Consider the following 14,306-nt stretch of genomic DNA (forward strand, 5'->3'; position numbering starts at 1 on the left):
TGGTTTGATCAAGTAAGTAACGTAAGGGTAAGAGAGATGTGTGGAAATAAAAAGAGCGTGGTTGAGAGAGCAGAAGAGGGTGTTTGAAATGGTTTGGGCACATGGAGAGAATGAGTGAGGAAAGATTGACCAAGAGGATATAGGTGTCGGAGGTGGAGGGAACAAGGAGAAGTGGGAGACCAAATTGGAGGTGGAAAGATGGAGTGAAAAAGATTTTGTGTGATTGGGGCCTGAACATGCAGGAGGGTGAAAGGAGGGCAAGGAATAGAGTGAATTGGATCGATGTGGTATACTGGGGTTGACGTGCTGTCAGTGGATTGAATCAGGGCATGTGAAGCGTCTGGGGTAAACCATGGAAAGCTGTGTAGGTATGTATATTTGCGTGTGTGGACGTATGTATATACATGTGTATGGGGGTGGGTTGGGCCATTTCTTTCGTCTGTTTCCTTGTGCTACCTCGCAAACGCGGGAGACAGCGGCAAAAAAAAAAAAAAAATCTCTAACTTTCTGAGCAACTTACCTAATTATAAACAGTATATTAAAATCATTCAAACAAGTTTAGACAGCCTGTATACCTGATACACTGGCATCTTCCGCAAAAGTTCATCCATGGAAAGAAAAGGGTCAGTGTCAGAACCGGGGTGGTTTGCCAGCATCTGGCGAACATCTTCCATACGTCCTTGAAGCACTGATCCATACACCTGAAATAATGTTTAGAAATTCAAGATGATAACTCTTACTCTGGAGAAAACAAATTAATAATCTTTATGCAATACAAATTAAGCAAAACTGCTCAAAGGATATCCTGAAGAATCCTTAACGTGCATTTATCATTTGCATGTGTTGCATCACGTGATAATGAAAACACTAAGATAACCATAGCAAGCATACAGCAAGAAGAAACCAGAAATATGAGGCCCTGAAAAGAAAAACACACATGGAATGGAGACAAAAGGCAAACAACTAGTAGAAAAGAATCCATTAAGAGCAATACAGGGTCTGAAAGTGAGTGGCAGATCACTACATAATGCTACATTTTGAATATTCTAAAGATGAAACATATCTAAAAACACAGCTTGTTTAGTTCTGGAACATTATTTGTCTAAGGATACAAAGACAAATAATTTTTGCAATAAAAGTGGGTGAAGGGCATATCGATGGATATAAATGGAGAGAAACCCAGAGCATACAGCAGATACATGTCAACACAAACGGATAATAGGTGGGCCTGATAAGGTCCTTGGTACCAAAAGGTCCTTGTTCTATCAAAAAACAGTAAAAACATTAACGGCAATGGTGCAGCACAAAACTCGGCAATAATAATTTGTGCATATACATTGTACCAAATGCATTCATGAAAGTGATGATATATAAAAGCTACTGACACTGATAAAAAAACAGAGGGTTAGAATATCACAAATAAATATACAATATATACATGCACTGGTATCGATACAGAGTTTATCAAATGCACATTTTTTGATACAGGATACTGAAAATGTCACACAAATTGATTTGCTTTAAAAGTTTACCTCAACATCTTCAGTTTTATGAAACAGCACTTAGATCTACATTTACCCATCTTGTCTTTACAAACATTAGATTTTAAAATACCTTATACATTAGAGCTGTAATTTCTGATTAGCAGAAATAGGCAATGTAATAATGTTTTACATCATGTCTTGTAATTCATAAAGAGCTTACCCTGATACACTAGGCTTACTCAAATGTGCTGAAATTGTTCCAGGCTACTTGAACATGTTAATATTGTTCCAAAATTTCATTTCAGTGTCTAAAAGCTGGAACAGATTGAGCCAAGCAGGGAGTGCTCATCCTCTTCAAAGGCTCATGCTGGGGTGTCTAAATTTGTGTGTGGATGTAATCAAGATGAGAAGAGAGGAGAGATAGGTAGTATGTTTGAGGAAAGAAACCATGATGTTCTGGCTCTTGAGTGAAAAAACTCAAAGGTAAAGGGGAAGAATGGTTTGGATATGTCTTAGGAGTGAAGTCAGAGATTGGTGAGAGGACAAGAGCTAGGGAAGGAGAAGTGCTACTCCTGAAGCTGGAGTTGTGGGAGTATTTGGAGGAGTGTAATGAGGTGAATTCTAGAGTGATGTGGATACAAGTGAAAGTGAGAGGTGAGAGATGGATGATTTATAAGTGCTTATGCACCTGGCCATGAAAACAAAGATCATGAGAGGCATGTGTTTTGGGAGCAGCTGAGTGAGTGTGTTAGCAGATTTGATACAAGAAACTGGGTATTAGTGATGGGTAATTTGAATGTGAAGGTGAGTGATGTGGCAGTTGAGGGTATAACTAGTAGGCATGGGGCATTCAGTACTATGAATGGAAATGGAGAACAGCATGTGGAGATGTATGCTGAAAAAGGGTTGGTGACTGGGAATACCTGGTATAAAAAGAGTGATATATACAAGTATATGTTTATGAGTAGGAGAGATGGTCAGCAGGCATTACTGGATTACATATTAAATGATAGCCATGTATAAGAGAGAATTTTCGATGTAAATGTGGTGAGAGGGGCAACTGGTTCCATGTCTTATCATAGCCTTGAGGTTTTAGGAAAAGATAAATCAATATCGGTGTGAAAAGAGTGGCGAAAAGAAGTGAGTCTGGGAAAGGAACTTGTGTGAAGAAATACCAAGAGAAATTGAGTGTAGAATGGTGAAAGGTGAGAGTAAATGAAGCTAGGGGAGTGGGTGAGGAATGGAAGGTATTTAGGATAGTAGTGCTGGCATGTGTGAAAGATGTATGTGAATGCGAAAGGTAAGAGGGAGACATTAGAAAGGGTAGTGAGTGGTGGAATGAAGAATTAAAGCTGCAAGTGAAAGAGAAAGAGAGGCATGTGGGTGGTACTTACTGGGGAGGAGTGCACATGCTTGGGGAATGTTTGAGAGAAAACAGCAGGAGGTGAAGAAGAAGGTGCTGTGTTTGAATAAAAGGGCAAATGAAAGTTCAGGTGAGCAAGGATCAGTAAACTTTAGGGAGAACAAAATGTTTTGTAAGGAGGTAAACAATCTGCAAAAATAAGATGTTAACACATAGGAACATCGTTGACAGGGACAAAAGGGTACATGGTAGCAGGCAGTGATGAAGTGAGGAGGAGGTGGAGGGTGTATTTTGAAGGAATGTTGAATGTGTCTGATGATAAGGTGGCAAATGTAGGGCATTTAGGTTGGGGTGGTATGCCAAGTGAGAGAGTCATGAAGGAGAGTAGTTTAGCGAAGAGGTGGTGAAAGCCTTACAAAGGATGAAATGCAGCAAAGTGGCTGGAGTGAGTGGTATTGCTGTTGAAAGGTAGTGACTATGTTGTTGATTGGCTGGTTATGATTCTCAATGTATGTATGGATCATGGTGAAGTGCTTGAGGACAGACAAAATGCATGTATACTGTCACTCTTTAAAGGCATGGGAGATAAAGGTGAGTGTTCAAACTACAAAGATATATGTTTGTTGAGTGTACCTGGTATGTTTTATGGGAGGGTAGTGATTGAGAGAGTTGAAGGTATGTATAGAGCATCAGACTGGGGAGGAACAGTGTGGTTTCATAAAAAGTAAAGGATGTGTGGAGCTGGGTTTTACCTGAGGGATGTGAACAAGAAATACTTATGCAAACGGATGGATTTGTATGTGGCATTTACAGATCTCAAGAATGCATTTCATAGGGTTGATAAAGATGCCTTATGGAAGGTCTCAGGAGCATATGATGTGGGAGGAAAGGTGCTACAAGCAAAGAAATTTTTCATGAAGGGAGTAAAGCATGTGTAAGATGAGGAAAAGAAGAGAGTTCCATGTGAAGGTTGGTGTACAGCAGGGGTGTGGTATTACCATGGTTTTTCAAATTTGTTTATGGATGGGGTGGTGAGGGAGGTAAATGCAAGAGTTGTGGAAAAATGGGTGTGCATGCAGTCTGTAATGGATGAAAGGGCCTGGGAAGTGAGTCAGTTGTTTGCTGATGATACAGCAATGGAGACAGATTCAAGTGAGAAATTGCATAAGTTGGTGAATGAGTTTGGAAGGGTGTGAAAGGAAGAAGTTGAGAATGAATGTGAATAATTACGGTTATTAGGTTTAGTAGAATTGAAGGAGTTTTCTTTTTTAAGTTGCAGGCTCCAGTTACAGCAATGGTGGCAGATTCAAGTGTGAAATTGCAGAAGTTGGTGAATGAGTTTGGAAGGGTGTGAAAGGAAGAAGTTGAGAATGAATGTGAACAAAAGCAAGGTTACTAGGTTCAGTAGAGATGAAAGAGTTTTTTTTATATGTTGCAGGCTCCAGTTACAGACAAAAGTCCACAACAAGGCTGGGCCTTAACTGAAATAGGAAGAGGATTATTATCATTAGAAAAAAGAAGACACAAGGGAAAGTATTCACGAATTTTGAAGGAGGTAAAAAACCTGTCTTAAAATATGCAAGGTCATAGTTATTAGGAAAGACATGACCAGAGAGAGAGTTTCAAAGCTTCAAGGTGTAGGGAAAGAAATAGTTATCAAAATGGTCTACCCCTGAGTTGCCAATAGCCACACAGTAATCATGTGATGCAGCAGCTTGCTGAGTATTGTGTTGCTTAGCTAGTGGTGGGGGCACACACACAGCCAGCTCTTGGAATCAAAAACTAAAGTAATACCTATAGAAGAGGAAAAGTGAACCAACAATGAAATGTAGGGCAAGCAGGTCAAGTTTTAAAGTTAGCCTAGGAAAGCTTTATGAGTTGGACTGCTTTAAAAAATCTGTCAAGTGAGGATGCAAAGTTAGAACCTCTCCAGATGTAAGAGCATTACTCCATACAAGATTGGATCAATCCTTTGTATAAATAAAGCAACCATTCAGAAGAAAATATATTATGAAACCTAAACAGGACTTCCAGTTTCAAAGAAGCAGACTTAGCTATTCCCAAAATCTGGGGTTTCTGAGAAAGAGGGGATTTTACAGTGATACCAAGTATGTTCAACAAGTCAAGAGGTGGAATTACAGAATCATCAAATAGAGAGAAAAGTTGTAAGGAATTTTTGCTAGGGTGATGGGTAGAAACTGGGTCTTGGAGGCATTAAACTTAATCAGACTTCATCTACCCCACTGATATATCCTCTCTAACTACAAGTTTACTGAGGAGGTTGAGTCGAAACAAGATGCAGACTGAGTGGTAAGAGAAGAAGGAACAGAAATGAAGGATATGGAAGAATAAATTGTTGAGTCATCAGCATATGAGTGCATTTGTGGAAGAGAGGATATCATTGATAAAAGGGAAAAAAATGTAGGGGATATGAGAGAACCTCGAGGGACACTGCTATTGGTGGGGAAGCTGATCCATCGACAACCACAGAGATAGATCAGCCAGAGAGGAAGCTAGATATGAGGGAGCAGAGTGAGGGACAGAAGTCAAAACAAGGGAGCTTAGAGAAGAAACCCTGATGCTAGGCCCTGTCAAAAGATTTGGATATGTTAAAGAAATCTAAACAGGATTCCCTATAATCTCTCAAGGATGACTAGACATTAGCAAGATAGGAAAGAATATCACCAATGGATCTCACCTTACAGAAGCTATACTGGTGATGAAAGAAGGCTGAGAGATTCAAGATGTCTAAGGATATGGGAGATGAGGAGGGATACAGATGTCAAAGCAAAAGGATGATATTTCAAAGGTTTAGAACAGTCACCCTTCTTAGGGATGGGATGTGCCAATACATGTTACCAAGATGAAGGAAAACTTCTGGTTTTTCAGCAGAAATAAAACAGATGACCAAACACAGGTGCAAGTCCAGGGGGACACTCTTTTGGTACAAGGGGATGGATGCCATTAGGAACATAAGCAAAGCTTGTGCCCGAAGAGAGAAGCCCTTTTCTGACAGTCTGAAAAGAGATTATTGGGAGGGGCATAGGATTAGTAAGAGGAGCATCAGGGGGATGAAAAAATGTTAGTGTCATCCAAGATGGAGGTAGAAAAAAATGGGAACCAAAGAGAGTTGCTTTGTCTATGAGAGAGACAACAATAGTAGCACCAGAAAGGAAAAGTGAAGGAAAGGTAAAGAAACAGAAGTTATTAGTAATGCCTTTAGCTAAGGACCAGAAGGATCTATCAGTGGATAACAAGAATAAGTTATTGCACTTCTTTTGCATAAGAGAGTGATTTGCCTCATGGATAATGTACTTGCTATTATTACAGGCAGTGATCAAAGGAGAAAAATTGCAGGAAGTGAAGCATTTTAGATACCTAGGAGTGAATGTGGCAGCGAATGGAAAATGGAAGTGGAAGCGAGTTTCTGGGAGCACTGAAGAATGTGCAGAAAGAGAGCTCATTACTAGGGGGGAGGGAAGGGGGCAAAATGAGTATGTGGTCCCAACATTATAATATAGATGAGAGGCAAGGCTTATAGATAAGACTGTGAGGAGGGTGAATGTGGTGGAAATGAAATGTTTCAGGACAATATGCAGTGTGAGGTGGTTTGATCGAGTAAGTAATGAATGTGTAAGAGTGAGGTGAGGTACTAAAAAGAGTATGATTAGAAAGCTGAAGAGGGTGTGCTGAAATAATTTGGAAATACAGAGAAAATGAGTCAAGAAAGGTTGACAAAGAGAATATATGTGTCAGAAGTGGAGGGAACAAGGAGAACTGGGAGAGAACACTGGAGACGGAAGGCTGGACTAAAAAAGATTTTGAGTGATTGGGACCAGAACATGCAGGAAGGTGATGGAGTGAATTGAAATAATGTGATATTCAGGGGTTGACATGTTGTCAATGGACTGAACTACAAAATGTTAAGCATCTGGGGTCAACCATAGAAAGGTCTGTGAGGCCTGTTTGAGGACTGGGAGCTTTGGTTTTGGTGCATTACACATGGCAGCTAGAGAATGGATGTGAGCAAATGCTGCCTTTCTTTGTCTGTTCCTGGTGCTACATTGCCAATGTGGAAAAGAGTGATCAAGTATGAAAGAAAAAAGAAAAATGCTAAAATTGTTCCACAGTAGAGAAAGTAATACAAAATCTAGCTAACTATGAAGGAAGCTTAATAAGTAACTGGCATGCACCCACATCTTTTCTGCCTTAAATAAGCTGAAAATTTCTATCAAACTATATAGTTTATTTTTCAGATGAAAATAAATAAAAATGAACTGCACTTAGAGAAAGGCATAATGAAGCTGGAAACAGGCTATGACCCTCTTTCACTGTGAAAACAAGCCTGATCCTAACCATCTCCCACCCTGAATACGAGTCTGACCCTGATACCACCCTGATAACAAGCCTGACCCGCCCTGACCCCATAACAAATTAGCATAATTCATACCACAATTCTCATAGTGTCCGATACAGCAAAAATCCACCAGTCTATGGAAGATTATCATGTCTGAATATCGAATTTACTAAAGGCAAGAACACCCTTTTCTACATAATGAATACAATGGAAAAACTATGGTACACTTTGGGTAGAAAAAATAATCACCAGGAAATTTAAGTACAGATGCTCCCTGACTAAGATGGTTTGACTCACGATTTTTCGACTTTATGATCGTGCAATAGCAATACGCATTCAAAATGAAACTGTACTTTGAATTTTGACCTTTTCCTGGGCTAGCGAAATGTGGTACGATACTCTCTCATAATGGTGCAGCTCAGCTATGAAGTTTGGTAGGTTAGATGTACAATATTAAATGTATTTTTAACACGTTATTTTCAACTTATGATGGATTTATTGGAACGTAACCCAATCGTAAGTTGAGGAACATCTGTACATGATATCCATTAATAGAATAAAGTGGGGGGGGGGGGGAAGGAGGGAAAAAGAGAAAGAAAGATTAAGTGGTGTTCAAACAGGCTCTTGAATGGAGCACTAGCATTAAATGCTAAAAAAATGTTTAATAGAATAAAGCCAAAAAACGTATTTTTCCTCTCATGCCTAAATAAGGAATGTTTCTGTACTTTACAAACATAGTAGGCAGAAATTGGTAGGCAGTGCTACCCACCTGGGTACTGGGATGGTTAATGATGGCTGAGCAGTAAGCCAGCACATCAGAAGTCGTCAAATTGTACCCCTCTGACCCAGGCAGCCATCCTTTCTTTCTGTCTCACCCATAGGAAGACTATTGGCATTCTGTCCACAAACATACAGTATCTCCTTGTCATACATAACACTTGACAAAACTTAATTCATACAGCTCATTCTTTGTAACTCTAGACTTTCCTGTGATGAGCACCATGTGCAAGCCCTGCCTTTTGGCAAAATGGTAGGATTAGTAGATAGGAGTAAGAGGTAGGAATATTTAGGCAGGAGTATTAGGTAGAAACATCAGGTAGAAGTAGCAGGCAGGAACATTAGGCAGGAACATTAAGTAGTAGTCAGAAGGAATATTAGCTGGGAGCCTCTGCAAACACTGTGATAGAGTTGCCCTTTGCCACTAGCCTGTTAAAGAAGAGGCACTAAAGGCTAAGAAGCAGCACCAGAGTTTACTAATCATGGAGACACCACTGCTGTGGCCACCCTTTTGAGGAAGTTCCAGCTGGGAACAGGCTTCAGAGATACAGAGATGTATGGAGAAAATAGTTTATACTCTACCACTGTTTAGATACTAGAAGTACTCCTTTAAGTCATGTTTATTTTTTCTTCTAAATGAAAGAGACTGCAATTGCAAACACACATTTTCGCTTTACTTACAGCTTCCCAATATGCTGGATGCTGATGTGGATGATCACTTTCCAAGGCTTCACACTTCTTGTCCATACACTGAGTAAAGTGGGAACGTATCCAGACAACTAGCTGACCCATTACTAATCCACCTGATCATAAAAGCAATTCCATTAATGTGACATAAGCAAATGATCCAACATTATTTGAGGAAAGTTTTGCAATATCTCTGAAACTACAGCATTTAAAAGTGAAAAAGATACATTATACATTCAAAAAGTGTGTAGACAAGAAGACATTCAACCCTCATAATTAAAAAAACAAATTCAAAAAGTACTTTAATGTACACCATATAATCAGACTGATAATAATTTACATAATTTGTTTTTCAGTCCTCCAACATTTTAACATACAAAATATGAGTTACCTTGATAGAGCCATTTCAGACTTCACACTACATGGTTCACACAAAACCATCTCAACACATCTATTCACTGTAAAATATGCAGCATAATTCTATTTGTTAAATATTGCCATAAAATCCTTTGCTTTCTCAATGCATTGTTTATTTTTGGTATATGACCTTGATAGTGCTTACTCCTTTTTAGGGACATAAAGGGACCTTGCTCTTTAAGTATACTTGCAACTATGCATGTATGCAAGGAAATGAATGTTTTTCTCTAACTGTATTAGCAACTAGGCATGCATACACTGTGCATACATATCATGAGCTTATGTGTGTATACATGGGCCTTAAGATATGATGGGGTTACATTCCTGGACACCTTTTACAAGTCAAATCCATCTGAAGTCAAACCACTGAAACCTATGTTATATGGTGGTTATGTTCCAGACCAAAGATTTTCCCAATCTAATCCTTATATATGAACTAGACAGTATATGAAACAGCTTACCACTCATACATGGTACCACACATTTTAATATTGTTATTCATAAGATATTTATCATAATTCAACTTCCTAAAAATGGTATTGTGCCAAATAGTGATGGTGACTGCTTTATGCACTGATGGAGTGGGATGGGGCAGACTGAGGGCTATTGGAAGGAATAGCGGGGACACTGGGGTTATCTGTTCTACCCCATACATTATATGTATCCCTTCTACACACACTGAAATGCCTGCACATACAGTGGATAAGAAAAATATTGAGACAGCAGTGGAGACAAATGAAAGTATTTTACTAGTTGGTGGGAAACCAACTGAATGGTAATCTGCTGTGAGATCATTAAAATATGCATGATAAAGACAGATATTTCAAATTATGATGATCTATCATGAAAATAAAACAATCTTTTACACATTAAAAATATAAAAAACATTTTCTTTCCAGTATGTCAGTGTTGTAAGACAATGCAATTTACCTGCTTCTATTGTATCAAAAGTCTGGTATGTCACAAGTCAAAACAACGCAACTCGAGGCCCTAGTGCATTTGCAAGTATGATTATCAGTTTGTACGATACAGAGAAGGGGTTTTCCACCTGAAGCATTCCACCTCTTATCTCTTTATAAGTAATCTTACTGTCTGCATTTAGCTTCCCCTATCAGGTAGTTTCATGTATGCAAAACTCTGTTACCATAAAAGCATTTCTTCATGTTGTTTGTAACCTGGTTTCACTTTTGTATCCTGCTGTGTCCTCTTGTCAACCTTGCATTACCAATTATGAAGAACTCCTCATTACTTACTGCATTAAATCTATTCAGAAACAAGTTTTCACAATGCCTCTTCTCTATCCTCTCTCCAACATTGGCAATGCCATGGCAGCCATCCTTCATCTAATATACAATTACCTTACTTCTGGAATGATCTCTGTTGCTTCACTCAGAACTTTCTCCAGTAGAGAACTGTCTCCCTTCCAGTGGGATGATCAAAGTGGATACTGTGGTCTATGTTTAAAAAATGCTCTTATTACTTTTTGGCATCTCTTTGATAATAGTAAAAAAAATCTGCTTTGTACAAAGTCCTCCTGATGAGATGTTTAGGGTTAGGCTTGGTACCATGTCAATTCCCGAGGTACTTTACCATATCATCCATCTATATCATATATCTGATGCCTGTTCCCCTCAGGAACTCCCTTAATGGGGTGGCCATGGCAATAAAGTCTCCATAAGTTGTGAATTCCAGTGCCGCTTCTTAGCCTTTAGTGACACACTTAAAAGGCCACTGGCAGAGGGCCAGTCTAGCGCAGCATTTGCAGAGGTTCCTACCTAATGTTCCTACTGACAACTACTACCTACAGTTCCTACCTACTATTTCTACCTTCTACCTAATAGTCCTAACTACTACTTCTATCTATTGCTCCTACCATTTTGCCAAAATGCAGGGCTAGCACATAGCACTCACCACATGAAAATCTAAATTTATGAAGAAAGAGCTGTGTGAGTTAAATTTTGACAACAATTCAAATTTAGGTGAGGCAGAAAGAAAAGACAGCTACCTGATCAGAGGAGTGCAAACTGACAACTAATGAAGTGCTGGCTCACTATGCAGCTATTACTAACCTCCCTGATACCCAGGTGGGTAGTAATGGTAATATACCACCCTAGCCATTGGCTCCACAATTTGTCACCTGCACGATAGCAGTTAAACTGATGTCTTTCAGTCTGTCCTATCTTCATCACCTTACATTAAGTTTAGTTGATCTTTATCAGTGATATCTGACCATACCTGGGGTCTGTTTAGGTTCTGGAAGATCTCCCAATCCTGAAGTAATGTACCAAGGTCTTTTATTGAGAAACTGATATGTGAGAGATATGCAGTTGCTTCAAGGGATCTCTCATAACTCTAGCATTATCCTCAAACATACTCATGTGCAATTCCAGTCCTCTGGGTATATCATCTAGTCAAAGAATAGTGGAGGCCCTATGGCCAAATCCTATGTGCAGCTTTATGTTCTTCCAATTTAATGATGTTTGATCTACTGAACATGATTAACTGTTAAGCATGACTATAGCTCTTAACTTTTTTTTTTATCAATCTTTTGTGGGGAACATAATCAAAGGCTTTCTGGATGTTCAAGAACTCAATCCTTGAACCTAGCTCATTCATCTTCCCTATCACAGAAGGCCAGATAACCAATTATAACTAACCCCTTCCCTCTGTACATACAATGTCTCAGTTAGGCAGGCACCTCCTCTGCAAGTATTCATCCATTTGTGTCCTGACTACCTTTCCAATGTTTCCAAGGGTGTTCCTGAACTCACCCATTTGAGGCTACATAGCAAGTAAAAAGTCAACTTTGGCAAAGCTTTATTACTGGGGGTACAGTCTCTTCTATGAACTTCTTATTCCAAAGGAGTCTTTATTTCTATGCTAATGGAAGCAGCACAGCCTTCAGCTTCAGGGGCCTCTACAAAGGTCCTCGGAGCATCAAATCTCTTTCACAGAAATTGGTCCTGGTGTAATTATAAATAAAGAAGAAAGTGCTTTATAGGAAAAGCTCATCAGAGATGCTGGCCCACTGTCAAAGAATACATAATTCACCTATCCATCTTATTTGTATAAGTCAGCGTTCTCTTTATCGTATAGGACAAAAGACTACTTATAACTGACCTTTCCTCTCTAAACAAATCTTGTCTCCTTAGCAAGTATTCATCCATCTGTTCCTTGTTTGCCTTCTCCAATGTTTTACCAACAGTGCATGTCAGAGATACTGGCTTGCAATATCTATCTATCTATCTATCTATCTATCTATATCTCTGACACCTGTTCCAAGTGGAACTCCCTCAAAGTGGCCACGGCAACAGAGTCTCCATAACTAAAGAACCCCAGCGCTGCTTCTTAGCCTTTGGTGCCTCACCCTTAACAGGCCACTGGCAGAGGGCAAGTCTAGTGCCGTGTTTGCAGAGACTCTGACCTAATATTCCAAATGACTTCTATCTAATGCTCCTACCTACTACTTCTACCTTATGTTTCTACCTAACGCTCCAGCCTAAATGTTCCTACCTCACTATTTCTATTTACTGCTCCTACCATTTTGCTAAAAGATAAGGCTAGCACATAGTGCTCACCGCAGGAAAATCTAGAGTTATAAAGAATGAGGTGGGTGAGTTAAGTGCAGTCAAGTGTTACATATGACAAGGAGAGTCCTCATGTTGGAGGCAGAATGAAAAGACAGCTACTTGGGTCAGAGGAGTATGACTTGACAACCACTACAGTGCTGGCTCACTAACCAGCTGTCACCAGCCCTCCTGATACCCAGGTGGGTAGTACTGGTAATATACCTCCCTGGTCATTTCTTAAAAACAGGTTACGACTTTTACTCTCTTAAACTCCCCTGTTGTGATCCCTCTTCCACTGACTTTCTGAATAAACATTCTGGAGGTCCATTTTGAGTTGCCACAAACTTTTAAAAGACATAAGGTAAAATTTCATTTTGATTATGAGTCTCAAATGGTTGAATATCTTTTATTGTTCTGCTGAGGTCTTGCCTAAGAACCTTAACATTCTCCACGTCCATTCCACATTCTCAGATTTGCTATGACAAAAAATCTGGGTTTCTTTTCTGTCAGAGCTGCAAACAAAGCATAATAACAGATGAACTAGTAACAATCCCAGCAAATGAAACAGATTATAAGGATGAAGAAATGAATAACAAAGATACTGACTGTGAGGAACTGAAGGAGAATGCTAATAACTTACAAGAAATTGCAATTAGGATGCAAATATCTTACAGGATTTTGTAATCAGGATGCAAATATCTTACAGGATTTTGTAATCAGGATGCTAATAACTTATAAAAAATTGTGAGATTAAAAGTAATGAAAACTTGAAACCAAACAATGTGGTTAAGTCAAACCCTATTTTCCTACCTTCTTCATTTGTATCCCTTTCCTTCCATCCTCTATACCCATGCATGTAACATCCGCTGCCTCACGTTCTCCCAATTCATCAGTTCTTCAAAATGCTCTTTCCATCTTCCTTTCACTTTCTCCTTTTGGTTCAACAACTCCCCTTCCTTACTTCTCATATTAACATTTCCACTTATATATCCACCTCTTTCCTTTCTCACCTCAATCCGGTACAATTTCTTTTCCTAAAACTTTTCACTCAACATTATTCCAAAATGTCCATCTTCTATTTCTTACATGCTACACTCATTCATTACTTATTCATATATACCCTAGAACCTCTTCCTAAGAATTGCCTGTAGTGTTACCCAAGATCCCCCTTCCAGAAGATCCTGCACCACAAGGCTTCTTAAGTTCCAGAAGCAGGGAATAAGAAGTTCTTCGACAAAACTGCAATTTTACTGATAAAGCCTCAATAAAGGTAACTTTCACTCGCAGTGGAACCTACTGCAAGTAGAGTCTGGTAATCCTAATGCATTTTATATTTTTGATGCAAACTCCTACTCTGACCGAGATGTTAATACTGACAAACAAAGAGTCTGTAATGGCAAAAGGAATATATATGAATACATGCATATTAATCTGTTCTATGTGATATGAGTAACAGGCGAATGAAGACTTATTAGAATGACCTAAGCTGAATGTGTTTATTACTGAAATGATTTACAAGCAAATAATGAGAATGAATAGTTTGTGGTGACATACCGCTACTAGAAACAAGATGATATGGCAGTTGATAACATGACTGATGGTTAATGAGTCACAAACTTGTCAGATACATCATACCAGTCACTTGGCTGATA

General features: G+C 39.1%; 1 protein-coding gene across 3 annotated transcripts in view; it reads right to left on the bottom strand.

Moving 5' to 3' along the window:
* Positions 1 to 14,306, bottom strand: part of Nup75 (nuclear pore complex protein Nup75) — a 95,572-nt gene that overhangs the window by 58,452 nt on the left and 22,814 nt on the right. For all 3 annotated transcript variants that reach the window (XM_071684316.1, XM_071684315.1, XM_071684317.1), the window contains exons 5-6: positions 8,663 to 8,784; positions 576 to 701 (exon numbers count right to left, since the gene is read on the bottom strand). In XM_071684316.1, the coding sequence (XP_071540417.1) occupies positions 576 to 701; positions 8,663 to 8,784 (248 nt within the window). The remainder of the gene's footprint in view (positions 1 to 575; positions 702 to 8,662; positions 8,785 to 14,306) is intronic.

The sequence above is a fragment of the Panulirus ornatus genome, chromosome 38, assembly GCF_036320965.1.
Source record: "Panulirus ornatus isolate Po-2019 chromosome 38, ASM3632096v1, whole genome shotgun sequence".
Classification (NCBI taxonomy): Eukaryota; Metazoa; Arthropoda; class Malacostraca; order Decapoda; family Palinuridae; genus Panulirus; species Panulirus ornatus.